The sequence below is a fragment of the Gallus gallus genome, chromosome 3 (assembly GCF_016699485.2).
Source record: "Gallus gallus isolate bGalGal1 chromosome 3, bGalGal1.mat.broiler.GRCg7b, whole genome shotgun sequence".
Classification (NCBI taxonomy): Eukaryota; Metazoa; Chordata; class Aves; order Galliformes; family Phasianidae; genus Gallus; species Gallus gallus.
The window spans coordinates 107,048,852-107,076,322 of NC_052534.1; the positions used below are offsets into that span (position 1 = coordinate 107,048,852).

General features: G+C 48.0%; 1 protein-coding gene across 2 annotated transcripts in view; it reads left to right on the forward strand.

Annotated features, from left to right (window-relative positions):
• Positions 1-22,898, forward strand: part of BLK (BLK proto-oncogene, Src family tyrosine kinase) — a 35,125-nt gene extending 12,227 nt beyond the window's left edge. For both annotated transcript variants that reach the window (XM_420040.8, XM_004935895.5), the window contains exons 2-13: positions 2,657-2,759; positions 4,229-4,277; positions 10,519-10,612; positions 11,552-11,650; positions 12,366-12,469; positions 15,831-15,980; positions 16,449-16,601; positions 17,023-17,202; positions 17,747-17,823; positions 20,897-21,047; positions 21,854-21,985; positions 22,329-22,898. In XM_420040.8, coding sequence (XP_420040.4) covers positions 2,658-2,759; positions 4,229-4,277; positions 10,519-10,612; positions 11,552-11,650; positions 12,366-12,469; positions 15,831-15,980; positions 16,449-16,601; positions 17,023-17,202; positions 17,747-17,823; positions 20,897-21,047; positions 21,854-21,985; positions 22,329-22,537 — 1,500 coding nt within the window. In that variant the 5' untranslated portion in view covers position 2,657 and the 3' untranslated portion in view covers positions 22,538-22,898. The remainder of the gene's footprint in view (positions 1-2,656; positions 2,760-4,228; positions 4,278-10,518; positions 10,613-11,551; positions 11,651-12,365; positions 12,470-15,830; positions 15,981-16,448; positions 16,602-17,022; positions 17,203-17,746; positions 17,824-20,896; positions 21,048-21,853; positions 21,986-22,328) is intronic.
• Positions 22,899-27,471: the final 4,573 nt, after the last annotated feature.

Genomic DNA, 27,471 nt, shown 5'->3' on the forward strand with positions numbered 1-27,471 from the left:
TGGAACGGCGCGTGTTCCTCTCGGCCGCCTTTTTTTTTGGGGGGTGGGAAAAGAAATTAAGAAAATGAAAACTTCACCAGCAGTGTGCTGGGGGGTGACAAGCAGCGGTCTGTTTTGGTCACTGTTTGTCTGCGGCACTATTTGTCCATTTATCTAGGACCTTCTGGCACGAAGGTTGGTCCCATTGGATACCGAAGGCCTTGGGAGTGTGAACGTTGGGTTTTGTAGGGGTTTCGATTACCCAGAGCTGTGCAAATCTCTGTGTGCAGTGCAGGAAAAGATGTGGGTGGGAGCGGATGACCTTTACCGGAGATTTCTCACCAGTTCTATTTCCCGCCTCAGATGGGACAGGTTGTTTGCTTCTCAATGTGGCTTTGCACAGATGTGTTCTTGACACTTGTGTGTATGTGGAGAGAAAGCTCTGTGGTGGGACATGGCCTTGCCTGACATCTCTCCATGCTCTCCCATGACACTGCTCCACCAGTGCCATCCCCGGGAGTGACTCATGACCCCAAAATGTGCATTCCCCATCCTGCATATTGCTCCTCATCTGCTCATCTTCTTGGGATCATCATCTAAGAGCTTGTGGTCTCCTCCTCCTTGGGGTCTCCATCTTCTCTTCCGTTGGTCCTCTCATAAAACAATCCTGGTGATGTGATTGATGGTTGAAATATAGCGGACTTCTGCTATTTCTCATATACCCTAACCCCATAAAAAAGATAGCAATTGCCATGCCAGCACCTCCCATTTAGGTGCAAAGTATACCACAGATCCTGTGATGGGTATTTAGACAACATTGACAAAGACCACAGATATGTATCTAAGGCAGAGGCAGACCCTGAGATGCTTTTCTAAGACTGGTAACCTTGGTACTGGAACCTGGACTGTCATACAGCCTTGACTTCAAATGACGCCTTTCCGTTTCCTGGGTGAAAAGAGAACCTGAGTTACTCTCATTTATTATCCTGGTAAATAACCCCATTCAGAATCAAAGATACAGGCACAGAGTTATCTTTTAGCAGTTTGCAAGTGGAAGAGAAGGAAAAGTTCGCTTAACAAACCATGCACCATTGCACAACAAGCAGATCTTCTGAGCAAAGCAAAGCTTAGTTGTAACCTGGAGGTAAATGAACTTGCTGCAGGAAATGCTGCGGCTGATTCAGTGGACCACCTTCCAGCTGCACTGAGTCTCTGCCCAAAGAGATGCTGAGGTCTGTCTACAGGTGGAAGGACCACCTGAAGGCTCAGGTCTGAGAAAAACTCAGAGATGTATGGATGCTGTAAAGCTTTTGTTTGTATACCCATTTTCCTCATTTTAGCAGAGGCAGAAGGGAGAAGGCAGTTCAAAAAGAAGTTGGGGTCTTCCAAATTCTCTGTTCTTGAGGCTCCTCGTCTTCTGCTCATCTTCTTGGGGTCATCATCTAAGAGCTTGTGATCTCCTCCTCCTTGGGGTCTCCATCTTGTCCTCTTCTCTTGAGGCTCTTGATCTTCTTCTTGGAGTCTTCATCTTCTTGGAGTCTTCACCTTCTCTTCTTCTCTTGAAGGTCATGGTTTCCTTCTTGGGGCCACCATCTCCTTCTCTCTCAAGGGTTCTCTTGGTCACCTTAAAATACTAGGGTGGCTATGTTAGAAACCTTCTCATTCCAAATGCCCCAGATTTCAAAACATAAAAACCATATTAGAAAACAAAATGTCACTTTTACTTGATTTTTTTTTTTCCCCACAAGTCTGATTTGCTGGAATTTTTTTTTAGAATGCACCTGTTGGATTCTAACTATCATGACACAGCGTCAGACTGACTTCTGGGGGAGATGACTACTGACGTTGTTCCCTGGATCTTTAGTCCTTCATATTTGTTGCAGAACTTGGGGCATTTCGGCAAAAACAGAAGTCAATGTGTCTTTGACTAGCTACAAAGCTTTGAAGTTTGGGTTTGATTTGTTGTTGTTGTTGTTGTTTTTCCTTGATGCTTTGATCATATTTTTCAATGTCATTTTTTTTTCAAAACAGGGTCTAGGGCAAAATTTGGTGCTGGATGATGTAGTGGTGTAGATACTTTATATGCCTATGCCAATAGCTTTGCAATAATTCTGGTTTCAACTGCTCCCTACATGTTTAGAGAGCTGAGAAGCCTAAGGTTGCTGTGGTTTGGCTATTGTGGCTACCTAGACCCAGTATTATGCTAAGATTATTGATCAGACCTGAAATTACATTTCATGGCTGCAAATTAAACGAGGCCTCAAGCACAAGTAAGGAAAAACCTAGAGTGGACCTAGGGAGGATAGCTCACAGAAAGAGATTTATTAACTTGTGTCTAGTGCTTCTCCAGGTGCCTGGGATGTGTATTTTTTAACCCACATCTATCTGGAAAACATAATTCATGACGTGCAGGCGACCCACACCTCGTGAGACCCCAGAGCATCTCAAATAGTACTGGGGCATTGCACGTGGCCAACTGAATCAAGCTCTAGGCCCACACTTTATAGGTAGGATTGATGGGATGGTTTTAGACTCATCCATCCACTGTCCCATTGCCCCTCATTCACACCTTCTTCAGTTTCTTCTTCATGAGTGAGAAGGCTGCTTTGTCTCTCACTGCTGACATCCTTCCCCAAGAACAATATGATTATAAAATACTTTCTGGTCTTTCTTCCAGGATGGGGTTGATTGGGAGCAAAAACCAGCTGATGTCCAATGAGAAATTTACGTCAGGAAGCAATCCGAAAAACAGGAGTAGACCTCCTCCTGCCCCACCCAAAGTAAGTCTCCAGCTCTGTGTCCTTATGAAGTCCTCAGCAGCTCAGACAGTGTCTGGAGGGATGCAGGCAAGACTTGTGTGTGCCAGGAGGAAATGGAGTAATGGAAGGAATAGAGGAAATGGAGAAGTTCCCTGAAATTTAGTCAACCAATTGGGAAATGTTCAAAGCTCAGGAAAACAAATGTTTACGTCTGGCTTATCCCCATCAGCTTCTTAATATGGGGTGAACAGTTCCATCAATGCCTCCTTGCTCTGGATTTTTTCTCTGTAAAGTGGATTCCATTTTCTCTTCGTGTTATGGATGTGAATTGTCTGAGTGTGCTCGCAGTGCTCTGAAGCACTGTGTTGTGCTGAGCATCACTTGGACACTGCTGCCTTCAGCTCTCTGCAATCCAGGCTCATGTTGCTGACTTGCAAACGGCACAAAGATGGGTCAGATTCAAGCTAAGATTCAAAGCTGCAAGCCACAAAGGAAGCTTTACTATCAGGGAGGACAAGGAGCTTAATTGATAGACAGGGTCTGCAGCTAATCTGTGTTGAGCTGAGAATCAGAAATGCTGAGCTCCTGCTGCTCCCTGTGAACTAAAACAGCCCGTGTTTGCATGAGCACAGATCAGTGAGCTACTGGGTTCAGATTTTGGTGCCCTCAAATAATAAACTCCACATATAAGCCTGGGAAATCACTTAATCTAGCCGTCTCTCACTGTACGGAGAACATGAAGATGCTTTCTCTCTTCCTGCCCTTATCAGCAGTGCAGACAGATGCCAGCACAAGAGAAACTCTGGGTGCAACCAGTATGTGAAAGCCATCTCAGGTCTCGAGCTCTCAGAGGAGGGAGGCATTACCTCGGGGGTGAGCAGCCCTCCCTCCCTCCCCACACTGCTGCTAAGCAGGAAGTCAAAGAGTAGGATGGATTGGAAGCAATGCATGCTTTTTAATTCTGTGTCTGTAGTTTGCTCCTTTGGCAAATGTATAAATATCCCTGGCCGTGGTCAAAGGCTCCCTTCAGTGGGTCTTAGTTTACTAGGGAGTCACTTCCTCTTTTTAAAACATATCCCTGAGCAAAAAGTGTTCCACAAGCCTTGGGACAATCACGTCAAAGAGCATCCCAGGTTTTCTGCTTCAAATAATACTGCAACAGTTGTTTCTCAGTGGGGCCATTCACGTCTCATCCTCCGTTGATCCAAGACTGGGCATCAGAGCTAGACAGAGCAGGGTCTGAATGAATGGGTAGGCAGTTATGTTTTTATTTACAAGGCAGTCAAGGTTTATGCAAGCAGACAGTCAAGCCATCTATGAATACCTCACAACAAAACATACTAAAACCATCATAACACGTAGGGACCCAGGTGCAGGTGCTGTTAGCTGGCTACAGTGGGCTCCCACTCATCTTTGAAGCTGAAAGCAGGTCCTTCTGCAAACATGGCAAAGTAATTATGTCTTCTTTTCTTGTTCTGTTTCTATCAAAGGGCAGACAATTTATCAGCCTCTCTCATCTAAACCAAGCCTCTGCACAAGGTAAGATGCTGAGCTCAATTGCTGTTTCCTTCGCCTTCCCGTGGGGCTTTGTAAAGTGGTGGTCCTCCATCAGCAGGTCTTGAGAATGAGCTGTCATGTTACAACCATGTGGTTTTTGTAATTTTAGTGTTGCCAGGCAGGGAGTTTATTGGTTCATTTTGAAAGAATCAGCTTAAATCACTACATGTTGGTGGTGGCCAGTTTCTCCTACTCATCGAAGAAACTAAGAGAGAAATGCACTCCTTTGCTGGCTGAGCAAAGTGAGATCTGAGGCACCAACTGCATGAAATCCCTCTGTCTGCAGCACAAGAACCTGTGGATGTGATATCCAGCCAGCTGAAGATTTCAGAGGAAATAGCAGAGAGAGACTACAAAGAGAATGAGAAGAAAGAAAAGTACAAAATAAAGATGCTCAGAGCCCCTGCTCAGAGCCTAGTTGTTGGCTTCAGCCACCTCTGCAATTATCTGCAGATTGCAGATGGCGTTTGGTCGATGATTGCCTTTCAGCAGGAAGCCCTGTGCTGCCTCTGCCCGGCTTCCGACAGCAGCTTGTAGTTATTTGTGTCAAAGAGATTTTGCAGATTACAGACCAAGTGAGAGAATTAGAAGAAGGCAAAAATACAGAGGAAGCTTGGATGGAAGGAGTTGGCAAATCACAACATTTTCTGACATGGACAGAAGAGTAGAAGGAGAGATAGGGCTGAGGAAAGGAAAAAGAGGGATGATGGTTACCATCGGTGTAACAGCAGACCTGGCCTTCATGGTCCTATCATAGAATGGCCTGGGTTGAAAAGGACCACAATGATCATCTGGTTCCAACCCCCTGCTATGTGCAGGGTCACCAACCAGCAGACCAGGCTGCCCAGAGCCAAATCCAGCCTGGCCTTGAATGCCTCCAGGGATGGGGCATCCACAGCCTCCTTGGGCAACCTGTTCAGTGCGTCACCACCCTCTGGGGGAAAAACTTCCTCCTCATATCCAACCTAAACCTCCCCTGTCTCAGTTTAAAACCATTCCCCCTTGTCCTTATGGACGCCTCTGCTTTGAGGTGGCCAGAGGAATGTCAGAATGGAAACTTTAAAATGTTCTGGAATTATGTGGTTTGATGTTATTCAACCCTATACCTGTATTGACACACGTGGTGGGACAGGTAGCTCTTCATCCATGGGAATCTGGGTGCATTTCTGTGGAAGTATTTGTTTTCCAGAAGCCATATTTCCTTTGGAGAAATTGTTATCATGGCACATTTCCAAATGGTCATGCTCTTCTACCTCCACAACTGAGCAGACATCACTGTTTTTTCATGCTTATTTTTTTTTTAGCAAAGTTTTTGCTCTGGCTAGAAGCATGACAGAAGCAAGCATCAGAGATGCCTTTTACTTCTGCTTCGTGCCAGAAGGCAGAAGTGGAAAGATGCTAAAAAATGAATTAAGTACCATGTTAGACATTTGCAGATGTCAAAAATATTGTGGCTTGTTGGGTATGGTTCCAGTTTTGGTGGAATACTCTCACTGACAATTCTAGAACTTCTTGTTTTTCTCTGTCGGTACCTAAGTTTCCAGCAATGATGCTATGTCTGCCTCTGTCCTGTGTAGCAACATGAGCTGACAGGAACCATGTGAGACATTTGAAATATTCTGGTGACAAAGAATGACTCAAGTGAACTGATAAACAAAGCATAATTTTCAGACAATTCAATCATATAACAAAAGCAGAAGATCTGAATTATATCCTGTGAGAGCATTTCAAGGTGAAAGTGTTGACTATGGATGCCTGAGAAGCAATATTAATTGAAAAACAGCCCTTCCCTTCCCTTCCCTTCCCTTCCCTTCCCTTCCCTTCCCTTCCCTTCCCTTCCCTTCCCTTCCCTTCCCTTCCCTTCCCTTCCCTTCCCTTCCCTTCCCTTCCCTTCCCTTTCCTTCCCTTCCCTTCCCTTCCCTTCCCTTCCCTAAGATTTTTTTCTCCTTCTGCTCTTGTTGTTGGGCATCTTGTTTCACAGCTTCAAGATTTCACACTACCATCTTAGAAATTATTTATTTATTTTTGTTCACAAATCCTAATTCCTCCTGTCATTACTTGTCTTAATGGAAGTATCATGAAGACAGGCAAGAAGTACATAACTCTGAGTTCAGCTGTGGTGTTGGCAGCATTGCGAACCCACTCTTCACTTACTGTGGGTTATTCCATCGTGTGAGTCTCTCATTCATTTTATCACAGATCCCTAAGCACTCACAACACCTCTAAGGTCGGTGTTGGGTCCTCCCTCCACTCTGTGAAGTCAAAACTTACCTTTAATTCTGCACTTCCAAAACCCTCAGCACATCAAAGTCCAGGTCCAAGCTCACCAGCTCCATTGCTAGAGCTGCTGCTCTTAGCTTGCATTAGATAGATAAGATGCAGCAGACAGGGAGAATAACACCCACCCTTGCCCTTTCAGCTGCTCACAGCTGAATGTAAGCACTACTGATGGAAACAACTGGTTGTTTTGGATGCTTCTCATCATGCATCATTATAACCTAAGAGTACACAAAAAATCAGCTTCTCCACAAGCATGTTTCTTCCAGTTGAGGAACTGCAACTTCTTCAACCTCAGGGCTTGCTTTTGACTAACCATAGTACAAGCAGGTCTGATTTTCAGAAGGTGAGAGCTAGGTGTGCTCTGGAACTTGAAGTTCTTTGAAGTACTGCAGAATTAGCATCCAAGTTCATGGTCATTTTTATTGTTTCCTGAAGATGGATTTGAGTTTGACAAGGATGCTGACAGGAATGTGGCTATGAGCTTCACTGGAAAAAAAAAGAGGAGTTGCTTCTACTGAAAAGGCTTATTTCTCATTGAGAAATGAGGAGTTCTTGTACAGAAATAATCATTCTCAATCAAAAGTAAGAGAGGGAAGGAAGACGAAAGTGAATGTTCCAGTTTCCTAATTAAAAAAAAAAAAAAAAGGTAGAAGTTACAATCTAATATGATTTTATGAGGAAAGCAGGAATTCTCTGCAAAAACATCCACTGAGTCAAAATGGTGCATAGATGCAGAAGGCAGAAACATATCTGGCAGGAAACAGTCTTTCACTGCAGGCTTATGTTCTGAAGGCACACTTTCCAAGCAGACCTTGGTGAACCAGTCCATGTCTTGCTGAGCTGGGAAAGAGGACCCAATTTTAACAGCATATCTCTTGGTTGAGCCAACGTAGTGTCACAGAATCATGGAATCATTTGAGTTGGAAGGGCGCCTTAAAGGCCATCTGATCCCACTCCCTGCAGTGAACAGAGACACCCACAGCTCCATCCGTGCTCAGAGCCCCATTCAGCCTGACCTTGGCTGTCTCCAACCCAAGGTCATCCACCACCTCTCTGGGAAACCTGTTCCAGTGCCTCACAACTGTCTTTAAACCTACTGCCACCTTAGCACAGCTCTAAACCAATTCACCATCCTCTGCTAGACGCTGGCACAACCATAGCATGGCTCCACCACCATGGGATGCTTGCAAACACCTTCCATTCATGACGGGGCAGCGGTGGGAAACCTGTTTGAATCATTTCCATTAAGCCATCAAACTGGCACTCGGCCTACGCAAACTGAGCTGGTATCTCACTTTCCTGACAGCATCTCTGAGCCAAGACACGTTTGGCTCGCAATCAAAGCCCTTGCGCTGCTAGCACTATCTGCAAAGCAGTCGCTCCCAGCAGCCCCGACGGCTTCATGACCTAACTCAGTCAAATGGGCCAAGAAAGCATTATCGGCACTGTTTCTCAGCAGGGTGTCAGACTCAGAGAGGGAAGGAGCTGCTTTCATCATGAGATGGCAAGTCCTGCTGGCTTGGCCAGAGAGAGCGCTTTTCTTCTTCAGCGCTCAGCGTTTCTCTGCGTGAACGTTGAGAAGGGGGATAAGAGGGAGTCACGTTATTTTTTCACCACGCAAAGCCTTTTCTTGTCCTGGCAAAACGTATTCCTTTTCATTCTCGATTTCTCTCTTTTTGCTTGGTTGGTTTTTCTTCTTCAGTTGTTTATTTTTGGTTTTGTTTATTTGCACTTCCCTTAGTTGCTTCAAGATCAAAACTACCTTTTTTTTCTTTCTCTTCTTCCCTTTTTTTTTTTTTTTTTTAATTATTTGAGCACACAGCCGCTCAATACTTGACATTTACTTCTACTTTTCAAAGGAAAAGCAGAACTACTGCATGATTTCACTCACAAGAGGAGTGGGACGATGCACATGGAGGGCACACTGGACAGCCACCTTGTAGCAGGCACATGCCCGGCACCTCTGGTGTTGGAGAAGCTGAGATAACACCTGCTTTCTCACGGAGGCAGAAAGTGGATGGATGCATTGCTAATGCCAAATGCTCTGAGATCCCTCAAAGGGAAGCTCCCAGCCGTGCAAGCTATTTTAAGACTTCAAAGCCTTGCGACCGGCCATGCTTTTCCCCTCATGTAGGAAAGAGCGCTGCTCTGCCGAAACTTCTCCTGCACCTCCAAGTTCCTCCTTGCAACTGCTCACAGCTTTGGTTTGCAAAGCTGCGTTTCCCTCCTTGCACCCCTCCCACGCTGACCCTCCACATCCCTCATCGCCCTCCAGTCGCCAGCGGGTCCTGCCCAGACGCAGCGCCTGAGCTGCCCCAGAGACGTCTTATCTGCGGATGACAAAGGGCCAGTCTGGCTCTCTTGCTGGTGGCATTATTTGAAAAGGTCACACGGAGACAGTGGCTTGACAGTCTGTTTTGAAAAACGCTATGTATAGCCTGTCCGTGGCTTTTGGTGCATTCATTAGGCTGCCTACAAGCTAAAAGCATTCCACGGCAAAGCGTCTCGTTTTTGTTTTGCTCTTTTTCCTCTTCTTTTTCTTCTTTTTCTTTTTCTTCTTCATTTCTTTTTCATTTTCCTCTTCTTTTTCCTTTTTCTTTTTCTTTTTTATTTTCCTCTTATTTTTCCTCTTCCTTTTCTTTTCCTCTGCTTTTTCTTCTTTTTCTTCTTCTTCTTCTTCTTTTTCCTTTTCTCTTTCTTTTTCTCTTTTTCTTTCTTTTTCTTTTCTTTTTCTTTTTTCTCTTCTTTTTTCTCTTCTTTTTCCTTTTTCATGTTTTTTTTTTTATTCCTCTTTTTTTTGTTGTTGTTGTTATTTCACTGATTCCTTACCCTTTTCTCTTTCCCTTCTCTTTTCCTCTTTCCTTTCCCTTTTGTTTTTCCACCACGTTTTGGTTCAGTGATTGTGTTTGTGCATGTATGCTGATCACCTTCATAGGTTTTGCTCTGCCCCAAAATAGCTGCTCATTTCTGCTTCAGCAGCTGCGAGCACACATGAAAGGTCACACAACCTCTCCACGAGCAGCACCAGCACAACCCAGGATGCACATGTAGCAGCTCCGCTCCCATACAGAGGTCCCCCATCCCACAGAGATCTTCCCTCAGCAGCCTCATGCACACATGCGGTGCCATGCACCGTACAGCTTGTGTGCAGCAGAGTGCAGAAATTCATTTGGCTCTGCCCGAAACGTGTGCTGGACCAACATGGATGTAGTTAAAGTAGAGTGTCAGGGTAGAGGATGGGGACTCAGTCCTGCTCACAACCTTGGCCTGAGTGGGTTGCAAGACAAATGGGAGACACAGAGCATTGGTTTTGGGGTCTGGAGAGAGGAAATGCTGAAGCAACAACCGCCCTCACGAGAACTGTAGCTGAACCAAAGTGAGCAGCTGGGTGCTGGAGCTGAGGGCAGCAGCATGACTTACATGTGGCGACACATCTGCAAGAAATGGCACGGAAAAGGGATGGAGAGAGATGGGCTGAGCTGAGAGCGTTTGGAGGCAGAGTCAGATCCTTGCAATGGGCTCCAGTAGCAGGAACTGAGATGTCTCCATACCTTCTCTAGACAAGAAAAACCTCTTTTTGAGTCAAAACCTCTGGGCAGTGTTGCCACAGCAGGTTTCATTTACTGTCATATAGGACCGAGGCCAAGCACGGACAGATTATTTGTGACTTTTCTTATTCCATACAAACACTTTTTTTTTTCCTTGTTGACACGCTGGGTTTTGTGTATGTGGGGATCTGGAGTGCTTAAAAAAAGACAAGCACAGGAAACAAGGGTAAAATAGCGTTAGCTCTGAGCAGAGGTTGTGGCTGGCAGGAAAGATGGGCTGGGGGAAATCTTGGCTTTGGGGTCATGAGGGTAAGGGGGAAGTGCCTCACTGCACCACGGAGTGTGTATCACCCCCCAGTAAAAAGCTGAATTCAATATGCTGCTTCTTCTTGTAGATGACACCATTGTGATTGCACTGTACGACTTTGCTGCTTCAAGTGACCGTGATCTGGAGCTGGTCAAGGGAGAGAAACTCCAGATCCTCTCCAAGTAAGGGATGCTCAAAGTCTGGCACGACCAGGCTGGTAAAGGTGGGGACTTTGGGATCAGACATGAATTTGCTGCCCACCAGAGCTGTGGAGATGTGGAAGGTGACACTATCCTGCTTTCCTGGGATTACAGGCACACTGGGGTCAGGCTGTGCCCATGCCTGGCTGCTGCTGTGACCTTCTCCCCTGCCAGTTCACATGGGTGCAGAATTTGCAGGAGTAACATCCCTAACGCAGCCCATTGCATATTTTGTGCTGATCGTGCTTTTGCAAAGGATGTGGGTTGGGCGTAGTCAGAGGAAAGGACAGAGTTGAGCCAGGGAGATGAATGATTTCATTTCATCTTCTTCTAAAACTCACAAGAGAAGAGGCCAGCCGTTCATCTACCCAACCCATAAAGAGCAGGAGCGAGTTTTGGTCCCGTTTAGCCTTGGAGGGCTGCTCTGTCCTTGGCTGTCCTGTGAGGTGGCCTCCAGAAGGGACAGAATGGACTCATGGAGCATGGAACCAGTGGTTCCATGGCTTTTTGTCATGGCTGGTGCTTGAGTGGGACAGCAAAGCTGGTGGCTGGTAGATAAAGGTAGGAGCAGAACGGAGGAGTCCCCATGTCCCCATGCAGGAGACAAAATGAGACAAAATGAAGTGATGGTGAGCTTGATGTCCCACGTCTCCCTTTTGGTGCACAGCAGAGGTTTGGGTCTATGCTTCCTCTACGTCAATGGAAAGAAGCTGTCACCTCGAGAAGCCACTGATAGGCCACACACTGTTTTCCTCAGCAACCTTCAACCAAGTGGAGGTCCTAGGAGAAGGAGAGGGACCTCACAGATTAACATCTCCCCTGACAAGCGCTCAGAACCCCATAAACCGTATTGTCCTCTAATCCTTACCCATCTGTGAAACCTCCTCCAGGCACTGACACTTTTTTCTTCTTGCTTTGCAGCGAGGGAGACTGGTGGCTGGCCAAATCCCTCCGAAGTGGGAAGAAAGGCTATATCCCCAGCAACTTCGTTGCACTAGTAGACAGCCTGGAGCAGGAAAAGTAAGTGCACAAGCTGGTGAGGGGTGAAGGTTGATGCAGGGCTATCGCTTCCCAAAACAGCATCCTGACACCAGTTGTTGCTTTAGCCCAGATGTAGGCTTTGCGTCCTGATCCCTGCAAAGAAAGAAAGATTCAATAGGGTTTTCATATCAAAGCAGAAGAAGGAGAGGTTTTTTCCCCCATTTTTTATCCTCCTCGATGGTGTTCAGTTACAGAGGATTAGCCCCAGTAATGCCTCTCGGGATCCACCTTGGCAGTCGCCTCTTGGAGAGTCCCAGCTATTACTGAGTTCAGCATGCGGGAATGGGATCAAGGCATAGATGCTCTCTGTATCCAAAGGATATGTTTTAATGGCAGTTAGCACCTCCAGCCCATGTATCTGCTTCACACATCACCTTTCCGGGCTTCCTTGTTTGCCAGGTGAGCTGTGGGTCCCTGTTCTGGCTGGGCTTGTGTATAGCAACACTGGAACGAACTCTGCTCTCTGCTTTGCTTGAACTGCTAGGCAGTGAAACAAGCCCAGAAATCTGCTGTTTATATACCAGAAGCAGCTCATTACTGCCACTTTCCAGCAAATGAAAATCTATTTACTGATAAAAATAACCCTCCGTTTCAGAGTGTGATAGTAAAAAGCCGAACCAACTGGAAAGAACGCCCTTTTTCTTATTCTGAGCTTTTCCTTTTCCAATACGGTTTTACCCTTTCTGTCTCCCAGGTGGTTTTTTAAAACCCTGAGCAGAAAAGATGCTGAACGGCTGCTGTTGTCTTCTGGTAACAAAGTCGGCTCCTTCCTTGTTCGAGAGAGTGAGACCAGCACAGGTGAGATCCACAGAGCAACTGCTGGGCACGGGCACAGCTCAGAGGACCTTCCAGACCTGAGCTGTGTGGTTCAGCAGTGCCAGCATTGGAGTTTGCTGTGAGACAGAGCCACGCTTTCCAGGCTCGGCAGGGCTGCAGGAGATGTCCTCCTGATGCTCCTCGTGTAGATCAGGCTGCGGTGAGGGTGGTTCCTATCACCACAGCTCGTGGCAGAGATGCAGGAACAGCGATAAGCAGCAAAGGCTTTCCAAAACAACGTTTTAGAGGTTTTGGTTGGTTGTTTTTTTCTTTTTGCCTTTTCTCCCTAAGGAAGTATTACCCTTTTTTTATTTTATTTTTTTTTTTTTTTACCCTTTCCATTCATTTATTTATTTGTTTGTTTAATGGTGATTCTTCTGCACACCGTTGGGGAAAGACCTCTGCATCGCGGTAACCCCTCTCAGGCAGTGGATATTGTTGTTAACCAATGCTTAACACAGGGAGGGGGTGGGGTCACCGCCCCTGGAGGTGTTCCATAACCGTGGGGATGTGGCACTGAGGGACGTGGGCAGTGGGCATGGTGGGGCTGGGCTGCAGTTGGACTGGATGACCTTAGAGGTCATTTCCAACCTGAATGGTCCTATGATTCCGTGGTTCTACGGGGCTTGATCTGATTGCCTAAATGTGGACGTCTCAGAGCTATCCAGATGCTCCATAAGATATAGTTTTGCAACATACCTGCCAGGCCCATGCAGATGTCCCATAACATCTCACAGCTATTTGATACCCGTGTTTAGGGGACTAAACAGCCCTTGGTATGATCTGAAGCAGAATCTTTTGCACCTTTGGTGCTTTTCCCATACCAAACTTGCTGCTCTTCAAACAGAAAGGAGCTGAGAGCCCCTGTGGGTTGATCCCAAGCCCAGAACAGGAGGCTCTGAGACTAAGGACAAGATTTGGTGGTGCCCACACTGCTCTGAGCTGGTGTCCAGCACAGAATGTGGACCCATCTGTATGTAAGCCCAAGTTTGTGCTGGGATGCGATGCAGGACTATAGGACAAGGAAAGTCCTTGTGGCTGAGAGACAGTAACCCCTTTTGGCCATCTTAATTATCACTAGGGAAGATGAGGCTCCTGCCATCCACATGGCATCCACATTTTAAATGTTCTGATCTCACTGAGAGAAGAGAGAACAGATGCTTTCCAATCCTGTGTTTTGCCTTTACATCTTCTCCCAGGGGTACAGGAACCAACCACAGTGAATGACAGGGAAAGCTCCATGGCACTCACTCCAGCAAACCAAGCTCTGGCTTTGGGTGAAATGTAGTCATTAGCTCTAATGACAGGATAAGATTAGACAGGTAGTAGGCAGGTGATAGGTTGGCCCAGAGGATGCCTGGGGCCCCTGTTACTGCTGCATGCTGCACATCACTGCTCTGAATGATGCGGGGGGGGGTTGGAAAGTCAGTGGGGTCTGGAGAGCAGGTCCTGCAGGAAAGCAGACATTTTGGGTGCAGCCATACTAAGAAATAGATCTCTGCTGGCTTGCAGCCCCCAGGCACCCATACACACATGTTAGTCATTAATTCCTGCTCTCCCTTCTGCAAGGCTGTGTGTCGTCACTGCGGATGGGTTCGCACCACATTTGGCTCCTTCCTTTTGCAGACCTTGCTCTGCAGAAACCCCTACATGCCCCAAGCCATGTCCATGCATCTACCCGCTCTTGGATTCATGCCCTATAAGCCCAACTTTGATGAGCTGTAGCCTGGCCTGTGCACTGTTTCAGTCACTGTGAAATTAAAATAACATCACCAACAGCCACAGCAACAATAGTAGAAGTAATAATAATAACAATAACAATACTGAATAAATGTGGTTAATCCATTCTAGATGGACTTATGCTAAGCACTGTGGACATAATGCCCTATAGGCCCTATAGCATCACCTCTCTGCACCCAACAAGAACCATACATCTCTCTCTGGGAAAGACACTCTTAGCTGTGCAGTTGTAGCCCTTAATCAACAAGACATGAGCTGTAAAAAAATGAGCCATTCTTTGGCCCTTTGCTGGAATGTTTTGTTGCACTGTTGAGGATGCTGCAGGGCTCCCTATTGCCCAAGTGGTGGGCTTCCAGTCTTGGGGTTCCCTTGCTCTGCATATAAACCAGCGGGTCTTCCATGGAGATTATGGGACCGTGTTTCATAGTTTGTGGAAAAGAATTCATCCCAAAGCAACTGCTTGCACATGGAAAACTCGTAGACTCTCCCAGATCCTGCTTGTCAAGGCTCATAATCAACAGCAATAGAGCAAATGTCCACGGCAGTGATTTTCTATTGTTACTTCTTTTAAATTATCAGCACAAGGAATGTTTCCAGATGTAGTGCAGGAAACTGCAGTGAGAACTGGTGCTGCGATGGAGAAACACCAGCCAGGGAGCATTACATGCTGGCAAACTTTCCCCTCGCGTGGAGGATTAGGGTTTCACAGTCAGCATGGAATGCCCCACTTCTGCTTATGATCCTATATGACAGATACATGCTTTTTAACATATATAGCCTTGCCTTTCCAGATGTTAAAAAGGCAGCCTATCAACCCGGTTGACGTATTAGACTCTTAACAGCCCAGCAGGGTTATAACAACTTTCTCCAGAAATATGATCCAGACAAAGAGGGGGAAAAAGTAATGTTGCTAAGCTGTATTGAAATTTACCCTGACATAAGCATGAAGTTGCTGCTCTGTAGCAACATCTTGTCCTGATTGTTTTGGTTTCTTTCTGTGAAAAGAAATAATATATATATATATGTATAAATCCATGTGTTGGATTATAACCCCATTATAAGGAGAAAACAGCAGATCAGAGCAGGATTGGGGTTTCGGCTATAGGGAAAGACAAGGACATGGGGACCTTGGATAACACTGAGAAGGGACACTTATTTCTTGACCCTATTTCTCCCATGAGCCGAAGTTCTGGTTGTGCTGATGGGCTGTTTCTATAAACCTGCAGGTCTGCAGTCACTTGCTTTTTCCGGATGAGATGGTATGGTTAAGAGAACTCAGATGAAAAAGGGAAGCTGTGGAAAGACCATAATGACCTAAAAAGATGTGTTTTTGATGACCGCGTGGTTTCCACAGGGCTGTCGGTCACCACATAGACAAGTCTTACTCAACCAAGCATCAACAGGCCCAGTCAAGCTCTAGTGAAACCTCACCCTCTTCACATGCCTTGGAGAGGTGGAAATTAGCAGTTTTGGAGCCTGATGAGAAGGAATCAGCAAGGGCTGGGAGACGTGCCTATAGCTGCAGACAGCTGAGAAAAGAGAGGGTTGCTGGTCCCCGAACTGCTGCTCGTCCTCACAGTTCTTTCTCTTGCTTGCCCTCCAGGTGCCTATTCCTTGTCCGTGAGAGACAGCGATTCTGCTCATGGGGACATCATCAAACACTACAGGATCCGCTCCTTAGATGGCGGAGGTTATTACATCTCCCCAAGGATGACTTTTGCCACCCTGCCAGAGCTAATCCATCATTACAGCCGTAAGTTGCTTTCCTTCCCTACTGACTCCTAGCAGGAGGTGGGTAGAGGGAGGGTGGGCTTGCTAGCCACCACCATTACTCCATCCACTCTTATGAGCAAGATACTCTCCTCCAAACTGGGCTCCCATGCCCTGTCTTTTGTCCTTGGGCATTGTGAGGGTGAGCTCTGCCCACTGTCAGTGAGTCATCGAGAGAACTGAGCACTGAAGGGATATGCAGGAGAAATGCCTGGGAAGGTTTGAGACTTACTAAACAGGACAATACTCTCCTTTATGACTCTTTCTGAGCCTCTTCCCTTCGTCGTATCCATTCTGGCTGCGTTGATCCCTGTGGCTGAATCACTGTGGGGTCATGGAGTTGTCCCATGAGCTGGCTTTTTCCTCTTCAAGGAGGAGTAGGTTAGTTCTGGGGCTGAAAGTTTGCTGCTGAACTGTCCACTGAACTGTCTTACGGTTTTTGCTCACACAGAGAGGGGAGATGGTCTGTGCCAGAGGCTCATGGCTCCCTGCACATCCCTGGCTCCCCAGAGGCCCTGGGCACAGGATGAGTGGGAGATCCCACGGGAGTCTCTGAAACTTGTGAAGAAGCTTGGCAGTGGGCAGTTTGGGGAAGTGTGGATGGGTAAGTATAGCAACCCCATTCCAGGCAAGAAATGTATAAACAGAGGAGACAGAAAACCCTCTTCCCTGAAGGCAGGGCTGGTCTGGGCATGGGGATCCTGAGGTATGAACAGCTACTTTGTGGGTACACCTGCAGCAGTGGATGCTGTACTCCTGGGAAGGACCAGACAGGTTGTACTTGCATGGTTCAGCATGGGCTTCATAGGGTAGATGTGATTGATGTGCCTCTCCAATCTCCTCCAATAGCTGATGGTTGCTCAGAACCTACTGGTCTGAGCTTTACCACTCTCTTTTGCTGGGAGGTTGAAAACTGTTGCTGTGGTTTTCTGCTCCCTGCTCCACAAGCTCTTCTTCTCCATACATGGCTCAACAGAGCCTGCAGAGAGGCCAGAATTCCTCAGTGCATCGCTATCTCCCTGCAGGCTACTACAAGAACAACTTCAAGGTGGCTGTGAAGACCATGAAGGAGGGCAGCATGGATCCTGAAGCCTTCTTGGCAGAAGCAAACTTGATGAAGAAGCTCCAGCATAATAAGCTGGTCCGGCTCTATGCTGTAGTCACAAAGCAGCCAATTTACATCGTGACAGAGTACATGGCCAATGGTAAGGAGCCTCATCAAATGCTTCTGTTGGATTTCTTGCAAAATCAGGTCAATGAGCTGACTGGTACTCTCATGTGTAATGGGTGGACATTGTACCAAACTGACAAGAAAAGCAATAAATGATCTAGGAGGCTGTTTCTGGAAAGGGAAGGGACTGTCTGAGTGGTTAAATTCGTGGTTACGTATTTCATAAGCCACTTCACAAAATGGTGGCACTCCCTTTGAAGAGTATTTCAAGTTCTGATCTCCCCCATTCCTACTGGAAGCGCAGAGGTTTGTTCTCCCCATGGTGAAATTGTCCTTGTGCCCCTCTTGACCATGAGGCATTGCGTGAAGAATGTCCAACCCTTTGCAAAGGTGTGTGCATGGAAGGACTTGGCTGCTTTTCAGAACACTTTCAGAAGGTGCTGCAGGGGACACCCACTGCCTTCCCTTGCATTCTCTCCAGGATATGGGCAGCCTTGTTGCCCATTCAGAGAAGCACCAGAAAAAACAAATGCACAGACATATTCAGAAGACTCACTGCAGTCTCTTCTCTTTTGCAGGATGCTTGCTGGATTATCTGAAGACAGAGGAAGGAAGCCAACTGAATCTCCCCAAACTCATTGATATGTCTGCTCAGGTTAGTGATCAGCCATTGGCAATGAACTGGAGGCCATCATTGGTTTTTGTCCCAGTGAAATCCTTGCAAGTTTGCAGTAAGTCTGTGCCAGCATCAAGTGTCACAGGGGAAAACAGCACCTCCTGTTACGCTGTCAGAGGGTTCCTCTCTCAGCCCTCGTCTTAATGTGCATGTCACATCAGCAATGCTATGCTGGCCTTTGGGCAGCCTTGGGGGAGCTTAGTGCAGTGCTGGAGGAGTGTTTGATTCTTTTTGCTTATTTTATATTGTTACAATTTTGCTTGTTTGTTTTTGGTTTCTTTTGTTTTTCTGGCTTACTGTGCAGGAAGAAGGTTGTTTCTCTTATGACCAAAAGGAAAAGAAAGCTCAACAGAGAGGTTTTTGCTGTAGAGACATGCTGGCTTTCCTCAGTTCTTCCCTCCTGATAGTGGGGCATAAAAGATGCTGTGCCCCTCAAAGCTGCAAATACCATTCCTTATGAGAACTAATTTTTGCCTTTATGGGGTTTTGTCCTTCTAAGCATCCCCAGGCTGTAAATATGAATAGTTATAGACCCACCTGCAGCCCCCTTATTAAGTATTTTTCCCTCAATTTCTTCCTTCCTTCTCTCATTCACTTTTCCCTTCCCTACTTCTCTCCTTTCCTTTTTTTCATTCTTATATTCGATCTCTTGAAAGATATCGCCTGTGGTTTGTTTTAAACATCTGGTGATGAGCATAATGATCCAAATCCATCACTATTAGGGAAACATTGGATTTGACAAGAGATTTACACCTCAGAACGTGGCACAGTGCATTTCTGTGGAAGAGGAGAGCATTACTGGACATGTGGAATGACAGAGTATTGCCAGGCAATAGTCTTGCCTGGCCCCAGCACCAGGGTTGTATAGGTCTGACAACACAGAGGTTGCAGGAGACCCTGAGAGAGACCTTTTGCAATGTACCTTCCAGGGTTGAGCACCCAAACAGCTCTCTGAGCTCAGGGTTTGAGCCCCGAATGTGACCTGGTGGTCTGAGCTGCCCAGAAACCCACCCACAGCAGTGGTGAAAGCTGAACAGTCCCCATATCGTTGGCACTGACACTGGGGTTCAGCAACTGCATGTGGATGTCCCCTCTCCATGGGCACCTGGAAGCACCTTTCTGGGAATCCCCCCATACTCTTTTCAGGACCCTGAACTGCCCACGGCTTCCAGGAGCAGGACAGCAAAAACCCACACATCTCAGCAATGTGATGCCCCACATGAGCTGCCTGCAGTGCGTGAGAAGGATTCTGCCCATCCTTCGTGCTGTGGGTGTCAGTGCAAAGATTTCATCATTCCCTTCCCTCCTCGTCTGGCTTCAGACACTCAGTAGCTCTGAGATGAGGAGGAGGAGGAGGAGGAAGATGGCTGTCTCTTGAGATATTTTGCAGTCTGTGACTATCTGTGGTACTGGGATGACAGCATGACCCAACAGGCATCCAGCCCCATCACACATAATTTGGATCCACTAGCATCCGTTGGGGCTAAAATTAGAAAGCACTGGGCTGATGCACTTGATCCTGTGGTCATTCTTCAGAATGAAAGCTCGAAAGATCTCTGGGCTGGAACGAGCCTATCACCGGGTCCTATCTCATTAGATCAGGAGAGGAAATGACATCAATTCTTCCATTTTCCACTACAGAAGGCAGCACATGCACAGAAGGGGTGTTGATACAGGTTAGAAACGCAGCACTGGAAAGTATGTGTTAGTATCCTGTTTGAAACCACATGTAAGTCGAGATGCTGATGTAAATCTGTGTAGGGTGGAAAATTGCTCTGCCATCACCCGCAGGCGTTTAAAAGCTTTGATGGGTGCTAACCATTATTAGCAGGGCTGTGTGCATCCACTCATCCTGAAAAATGCCTGGCCCAAATCTGGACTTGGCTGATACAGTGGCTTTGGAATCCCACATGCCACACCACCCGGCACTCAGTGGTAGAAGATCACTGCCCTCATTTACAGGGGTTCATCACACACCAGATATGTCCCCAGGGCTGCTCCAACGAGCTAAACACTGAAGGATGGTCTCAGGAGCCAGAACCTCACAAAGTATGGTGACTGAAGAAGGCAATGTGTGCCCAGCACAAGGGGTCTGCATAGGGACGTACCCTCTATGTTGGTCATATTGCTATGCATATCTGGGCTTTTTGCTCTATTGCATCCCACAGAAATCTGAGGACAGCTACACTGTGTCCTTGGTTCCTATTCTGGATCCAACCTAAGGGGTGAAAACACGAGTCTTATCTGTATTGTGGAAGGCTCTCCAGGGATCTGCACCCCACTCTAAAGCAGATCTGCTTGGGAGAGCAGAGGAGGCTGCTGAAGAGCCTCTCATTGTCCTGGATCTGGACTTCAGTACTGTGACTGAGACAGACAAGCTCTCTGAGTGTTGTATTTTTTTAATTCTTCTTTTTCTAATTCACTTATTTAATCTTTAGTACTGATTATTAGAATCCCAACTAGAAGGGATAGCCTTGTGGCAGAAACTGGGAATCCAGTGATGTGGCTTCAGGTTAGCTTCAACTTCCTGCAGCTCACTACAGACACGACTCAAAGCCACAGCTTCTGAGTGAAACAGAGAGTGATGCTTCTGCTCCGCTTGACTTGGCTTTTCAAAGCTTTGAGAGTCTGGCTGAATGCTGGTAGAGCTGCACATATGCATAGATATGTGGGTAATATCTGTGCATGTGCAGATGTTTCCGTCTACCTGTTTATCTACCTGTCTATGGATCTATCTGATCATCCATCCACCCATCCATCCATCCACCCATCCATCCATCCATCCATCCATCCATCCATCCATCCATCCATCCATCCATCCATCCATTCATCTACCTGCCCACCCATCCATCCATCCATCCACCCACCCATCCATCCATCCATCCACCCATCCACCCATCCATCCATCCAAGGATGGAGTCCCATGCACATGGAGGCATTTGGGCAGCCCCACATACAAGCTGTGCATCTATAAATGTGGGCGAGATGTAACCAGGCTAAGTGGTCCATGGGAAGGTGGCAGCTGAAGATGGGCTCTTTTCTCCTTCCCTAGGTGGCAGAGGGAATGGCATACATTGAGAGAATGAACTCCATCCACCGCGACTTGAGAGCTGCCAACATCCTCGTCTCAGAGACACTCTGCTGCAAAATTGCTGATTTTGGCTTGGCCAGGATCATTGAGGATGAATACTTGGCACAAGAAGGTGGGTGTCATTCCCAGCATTGCCTCACTGTCACATTTCCCTTATCTCCAGTCCTCTAACTGTGTAGACAGGCCAAGACATGGGGCATCCGAGGGCTGGGCTGGGACCAGAGTCCCCATTTCTGCCCTTGTCAGTACCCAGGCAGCAGGCACAGAAAGTACCAGGCTCCCAGGAGGGGCAGCAGCACTTGGGAACATAAATAAACAAATGAGGTTTGCAGGTGGAAATGGGGAAAAAGGCCTTTGGGCAAAGTTTGGAGGAGTGTTGCTGAATCTCAGGTTGCATTCCTAGAGAAATCCGACCTCCACTAGTGAAGCCTGCTGCCTGTACCTACACGTGAACAGTGAGTCAGCCCAGAGGGAAGGAAATGGCAGTGTAATTCGGTCACTGCACTGCAGGACTGCAGAGGGGAGCTGGAGCCGTGAACCTGGACATAGGGGAAGCTGGCAGATGTCCCAAGCAAGCAAAGCCCAGAGCAAATCAGGTCCCTGTGCATCAGGATGTGTGTGTGTTTCTGAGCACATACACGTCAGAAAATCATTAAAGCTGGAGTAGCTTTGATTCTACCGGGGAAAGAACAAAGAGATGCAAACTGTTGTCAGGTAGAAATACCCTTTTAATGAAGGCAACTATTGCCTTCCTCTGGCCACATCTTCTTAACTTGATAATACCTTCAGTAAGTCACACTGAAGCTCCTCAGTGCAGCCAACAGCAAGCAAAACCCAGGGCTCAACTTTTGGGGAATGCCTTGCCCATGTCCATGGGCACCTTCACATCCTATATTTCCCTTTGCTTCCACTGAGCAGGAGCCAAATTCCCAATCAAATGGACGGCACCGGAAGCCATTAACTTTGGAGTTTTCACCATCAAGTCTGACGTGTGGTCTTTTGGGATCCTCTTGACTGAAATCATAACCTATGGCAGGATCCCTTATCCAGGTATGGTGAATAGGGGATGAGCATACATCAGCTTCAAAGCATCTAGTGATGGCTTCAAAGAACCTAGTGGTGTCTTCAAAGCACCTACTGATGGCTTCAAGGAATCCAGTGATGGCTTCAAAGCATCCAATGAGGGCTTTAGGTGCTTTATGGCTGGAGACAATACAGATGGGTACTTCCAATCCAGCCAAAGCCTGCAGAAGGGAATTGGGGATGGGGTGGTTGGATGGATGAGGCACTGCAGACAGGGGTGATGCTCAAATGTAGCCCGGCATTTGGTCTTCCCTTGTCCCCCCACCCCCACGATGCTGAATAACCCATGCTGGGCTGTCTTCTTCTCTAGGGATGACCAACCCGGAGGTGATTCGCAACCTGGAGCAGGGTTACCGCATGCCCTGCCCGGACATGTGTCCAGCTGAGCTCTACAGCATCATCCTGAGATGCTGGCGAAACAAACCCGAGGAGCGCCCGACCTTTGAGTACCTGCAGTCCGTCCTTGAGGACTTTTACACGGCCACAGAGAAGCAGTATGAGGCAGAGCCTCAGCCATAAGCCACCGGCACCTGGGGACAGAGGAAAGCAACCATCCTTGCACAGGTTGGTGATGGCTCTTGGCAGGATCTCCCTTTCTCCCTTGTGCTTCCACGATGGATTTGGAGGTGGGGAGAAAAGAGGGACATGAGGGAAGTGGATGGTGTCACAGCCTCCCAGCTGCCGTCCCTCTGCCCCCAGGAAGAGGGGAACAGTGCCTGGAGGGTGGCACGGGGCCGCATGCAGTGCCACTGCCCCCTCCACACCACAGGGAGGTGTCCTCTCTGCACCTCCTGGCGTCTCACCAGGCCTCCAAGCTCTGGAGTCATCCCTGCATGGGGTGCCAACCCCGAATCCTTAATAAAGAACTGGAGAGACCATTTTCCGTTACTTCATTCCTCCATCAGGATGGCAGCGTGCTCCTGCATTTCCCATTCCCATTTCCCAGCTCCCCAAGAGGAGGTTGTGCTCTGCTCCGAAATAGGACGAGAGGTGATGGCCTCACGTTGTGCCAGGAAAGGGTCGGGTTGGATGTTAGGAAACATTTCTTCTCCAAAAGAGCAGTGCTGCAGTGGCACAGCTGCCCAGGGAGGTGGTGGGGTCACCGTCCCTGGGGATGTTCCATGAAAGGATGGATGTGGCACTGAGGGACACGGTCTAGAGTGGGCACAGGCATTGGCTCATGGTTGGTTTGGGTGATCTGATTGATCTTTCCAACCTTGGTTCCCATTCCTCCTCCCAGCCCAGGGCAGGGGAGAAGGGGAGAGGCTCGTGATGTGGCCACCAGATGTCCCCACTTCCCCGTGAATCTGAGGGCTCCGAGCGCAGCAGGGAAGGGGGGGAAAATGGTACAGGAATGTCTGAAATAAAACAAAATGGAACGACGTAAAATAAAAATAATAAATAAAATAGAATAGTATCTTCCCTTGCTCTTCCTACTTTGCAAAGCTCTTGGTACATCCCCGGTGATTCGTGCTATAGGACATCTCCACACCCTGCCCCAGGAGAGATGGAGCGCCCTGTCCCATCCCTGCTGTGCATCTCCCACCCACAGCTCCAGGGGAAGTGGTTGAGGTGGACTCTGAGCAGCACCTGTGCTGGGTTGTGATCTCCAGTGCCATGGTGCACTTGCCTGTGATGGGACAAAATCCCCCATCCTGATAGCAGTGTCATTGGCCAGCTGCTGCTGACAGGATAGTAATGTGCTTCGCGTGGGTTTAAACACTTTGTCCCTTCTTTGCAGCCCTGCAGTTGGGAGAAATAGCCCACAGGGGCTGATTGAGCATGCCCAGGAGGCTAACTTCATAGAACCATAGAATCATAGAATGGCCTGGGTTGAAAAGGACCACAATGAACATCCAGTTCCAACCCCCCTGCTATGTGCAGGGTCACCAACCAGCAGACCAGGCTGCTCAGAGCCACATCCAGCCTGGCCTTCAATGCCTTCTCCAGAGAGTTTGCACATATTGGAAGTGTCATCCCCTGCATCCTCAGGAGGGAGAGGGGCTTTAATTGCAGCAGACAAGGGCCCCAGACACAGGAAGAAGGGAGCTGGGTGAGCTGATAGAACCTCAGGAACACTAGATCCAAAGGAAACCTCCCAGTGTATCCAGAACCTTCTCATAGGACTGATGGGTAGGGGTCGACGGGAGACCTACACCCCTCTACCACTGCGACTGCAGCTGGATGGGAAAGCACAGAGTGCAGAAAAGAGCATTAGATACCAATGGCTGGGCAGTGGGATCCTACCAGGTGTCCAAACCTGGAGGTGAAACAACCCCTGGTGTCTCAGCTGTTTCTTTATCGCACATATGCTCTGCCACTGCCTTTCACAGCAGAGCCACAGGCAGCTTCGCTCCTCGTGAGGGAAGATGCAGTTTTGCTAAGACATCAGAAGTAACCCTCCAAATCAGCATTAGTGGGAGCAGACAACTGTGGTTACGTTGACCAGCCCAGCAAACCACATCCCACCATCTCCGTCTTCACAGTCCTGCTCCTGGACCGCCTGAGCCCTATGTGAGCAGACCCTAGTGCTAGCTTGGCATTAAACAGGCTTGGTCCACTTGTTTTTATTAATGATAAGGTATGCTGCAAATAAATACAGCTGAAACAGAAATGACTCCTGTGGAGCTTTTACGCTGGAACAAAAAGGGAAGGAGGGTTCCATGGTATCTGCTAAACACTTGTGCATTTCATTATCGCCCAAGGCCAAAGAGTCAAGTATTGTAGCTCAATTTAGAAAGGAACTGGGTATTTTTACGGCCAAGAACAACACGTGGCCAAGCCCAGGGTGAGCATAACAAAGTAGAGGCAGAAAGTTGCACTTCCTCCGCACTGGACATCACGGTCTCTATTATTCACATGTTGAATTTGTTCCCTGCCACACCTGTGACAAATGGATGGGGCAGACCCTCACCTGGCTTTGTCGTTCCAGGTGCTTCTGCCACAAAGAGCTGGGGCAGAAACAACTTGCAATGCTTCCTTCCTTAAGGCAAATGGGGCTTGAGTGTCTCCGTAGCCCTGAGAGAGACCTTGAGCCCTATGGGCAGCAAAGGTGCTGCAGGTGGCTGGGGATCTCGCATTCTGATCCTTTGCTGATGCGCAGCGCTGGCATTGCTACCCAAACAGCTCACTTACAAAGAGGCAGTGAAGCTTCCCAACAAGAGCATGCTGTTTATTTTGTGCAGGCGTAGGGTTCTGCAAGGTGTTTTACAAGATAAGAGGAAATCCTCGCCTTAGACAGAGTATGAGCTCTCTGAATGGCCCAGACAAGGGCTTAAAGAGGTATTTAATGACATATATTTCACAGGACAACCAGGAGGGTCCTTTCATTTCTTCCCCACGTGCCAACCGGTCTTTGTGAAGACCCTGGACATGGCCTTTCCATTCCTCATACAGAGACACCCAGACCTCCATTATCTTTCTGCGCTATTTCTACCTCACACAGTCTTGGTCCCATCACTTCATCCACATCCTTGACCTAAAAATTCCACCTGTGCAGCTAATGCTCTTATACTGGTGTGGAGGTGTGCATTAACTCCCTGCCTACAAGTGGTTGGAGGCCCTGGATGGAAAGTTTCTGGTGTTTTTCAATTGTCCACCTTGTAAATGTGGAAATATTCCCCTGGCCAAAGCATAACACCTTTTCCAGGTGACAGCTGTGTGCTGGGACATGTTAGCAAAGTGGAAAGTGCATCTGGAAACTTGGAGCCTGGGCCAGGGCTGAGAGAGACATGGAAAAATCAGCAGGTGCCCAAAGGAGAGAGGTGGAAGCAAGAGAGACAGCAAAGGAGAGCCAGTGGGAGAGCAGGGCTGCATAGGACATATGGAATCAGGTGGCTTCCCTGATGTCTAATAAGCTGCAAGCTCCAGATGAGGCCTTTCCCATAACCCAGGCATTCACAGCAAGGTGGATTCTCTGACGTCTGATGAAAGATTAAGCATAGCATATACACTGTAGTCTTTCCCAAAAGTCTTTAGGAAGCTGGGTTAAAGCCAGAGCAGAACAAAAGGAGGTAAGCAGAGGTGGATGAGCAGAAGAGGGAGAAGGAAGATGAAGGAAAGAAGGACCTCCCCCAGGGTGACAGAGGAGCAGTACCCTGAGGATCCAAGCTTTGCAGGATAGGGTGACCAGAGATTGCTACACTGCTTCCAAACAGTGAGGCAGGGTCGCCGAGAAGGGAGGTAGTGGGGAACCCTCACCTCACTCTGTTTTACCTCCACCCACTCAGGATGGAGCAAATATCTCCCAGTAAGCAATGCAGAGCAAGCAAGGGCATCAATGCCTTGCTAGGCTGTGCCTCAGTCTCTGGTCTGCTCCACTAAAGGGAACATTTACCCTTTCATTTTCCAGGAGGGCCCACTCAGCTGTAAGCCCAGTGCTCAGCCTCATCTGGCTTGCTTCCCCAAGACTCAGTTCAGAGCATCCCTCAGGGCTGGTGGTGCTCAGGACTGGGTCTGAAAGATGTGGGTGGCCATCCCTGAGCACTCTCTTGCCAAAGGAGAGGGGAGGCCACGTGGCATTGCCAGGCTGTGTAGGTGACAGAGAGTAGAGATGTGGTGCTGATGCAAAGCAGAGGCAGAGCCACCAGGAATTCCATCCAAGGAAAGGCTTCTCCGGCTCCACAAACACCCAGAACCAGCCTCAGTGAGGAAGAACATCAGGAAAAGGTCTTCTTCTTTACACTCAGGACCCTACATCACCAAGGCACTGCAATGGGCTGCCCAGAGAGGTGGTGGAGTCACCGACCCTGGAGGTGTTCAAGGAACGTTTGGACATTGTGTTGAGGGACATGCTTTAGTGAGAACCATTGGTGAAGGGTGGATGGTTGGACTGGGTGATCCTGTGGGTCTTTTCCAACCTTGGCGATTCTATGATTCTATGAATTTCCTTACTCTTTTCTCCCAGGACTCTTCCTGCACCCTTTCTCTGTTCTTCTCGTGGCATCCACACTCACCCAGCACTGGAGTCAGGCTTTGCTGTGTCCTGCCAGGGGTGCTGCTGCCAGGCGTCCCTTCTCCAGAGTTTCCTTCCCCACCACCAGCTCAAGGTGACTCCCAGTTAAAATTAGCAGCTTGTTCAGCATAGGCGAGAAGGGCCGGCCAACTTCCCACAGCCTGCTCCAGCATGAGCCTGAGGGTGAGCTCGTGGTGCTGGGAGTTGGCACCAGGGCACCCAGCTTCCCATCCAGCCTGTGCTTTTGCTCATAAGGAGTCATAGCCAACCTCTCAGCCATAAGACTGAGCTCCAGAGCTGTGCCAGCAAAGCAGGTGGAAGGAGGGTGTCTCTGGAGCATCCTCTGGTTCCCACCACCATCCTTTGCATGCCAGTTGTCACCCCACTTGTACCCAAGCCAGGCATTTCTCTCATCCTAATTGTCTCCGTGATAGCAAGAGAGTTCCCTCAGCCTCCTTTCAAATCTATATTTAACTCGTCCTCACCTGATCCCTCTGCC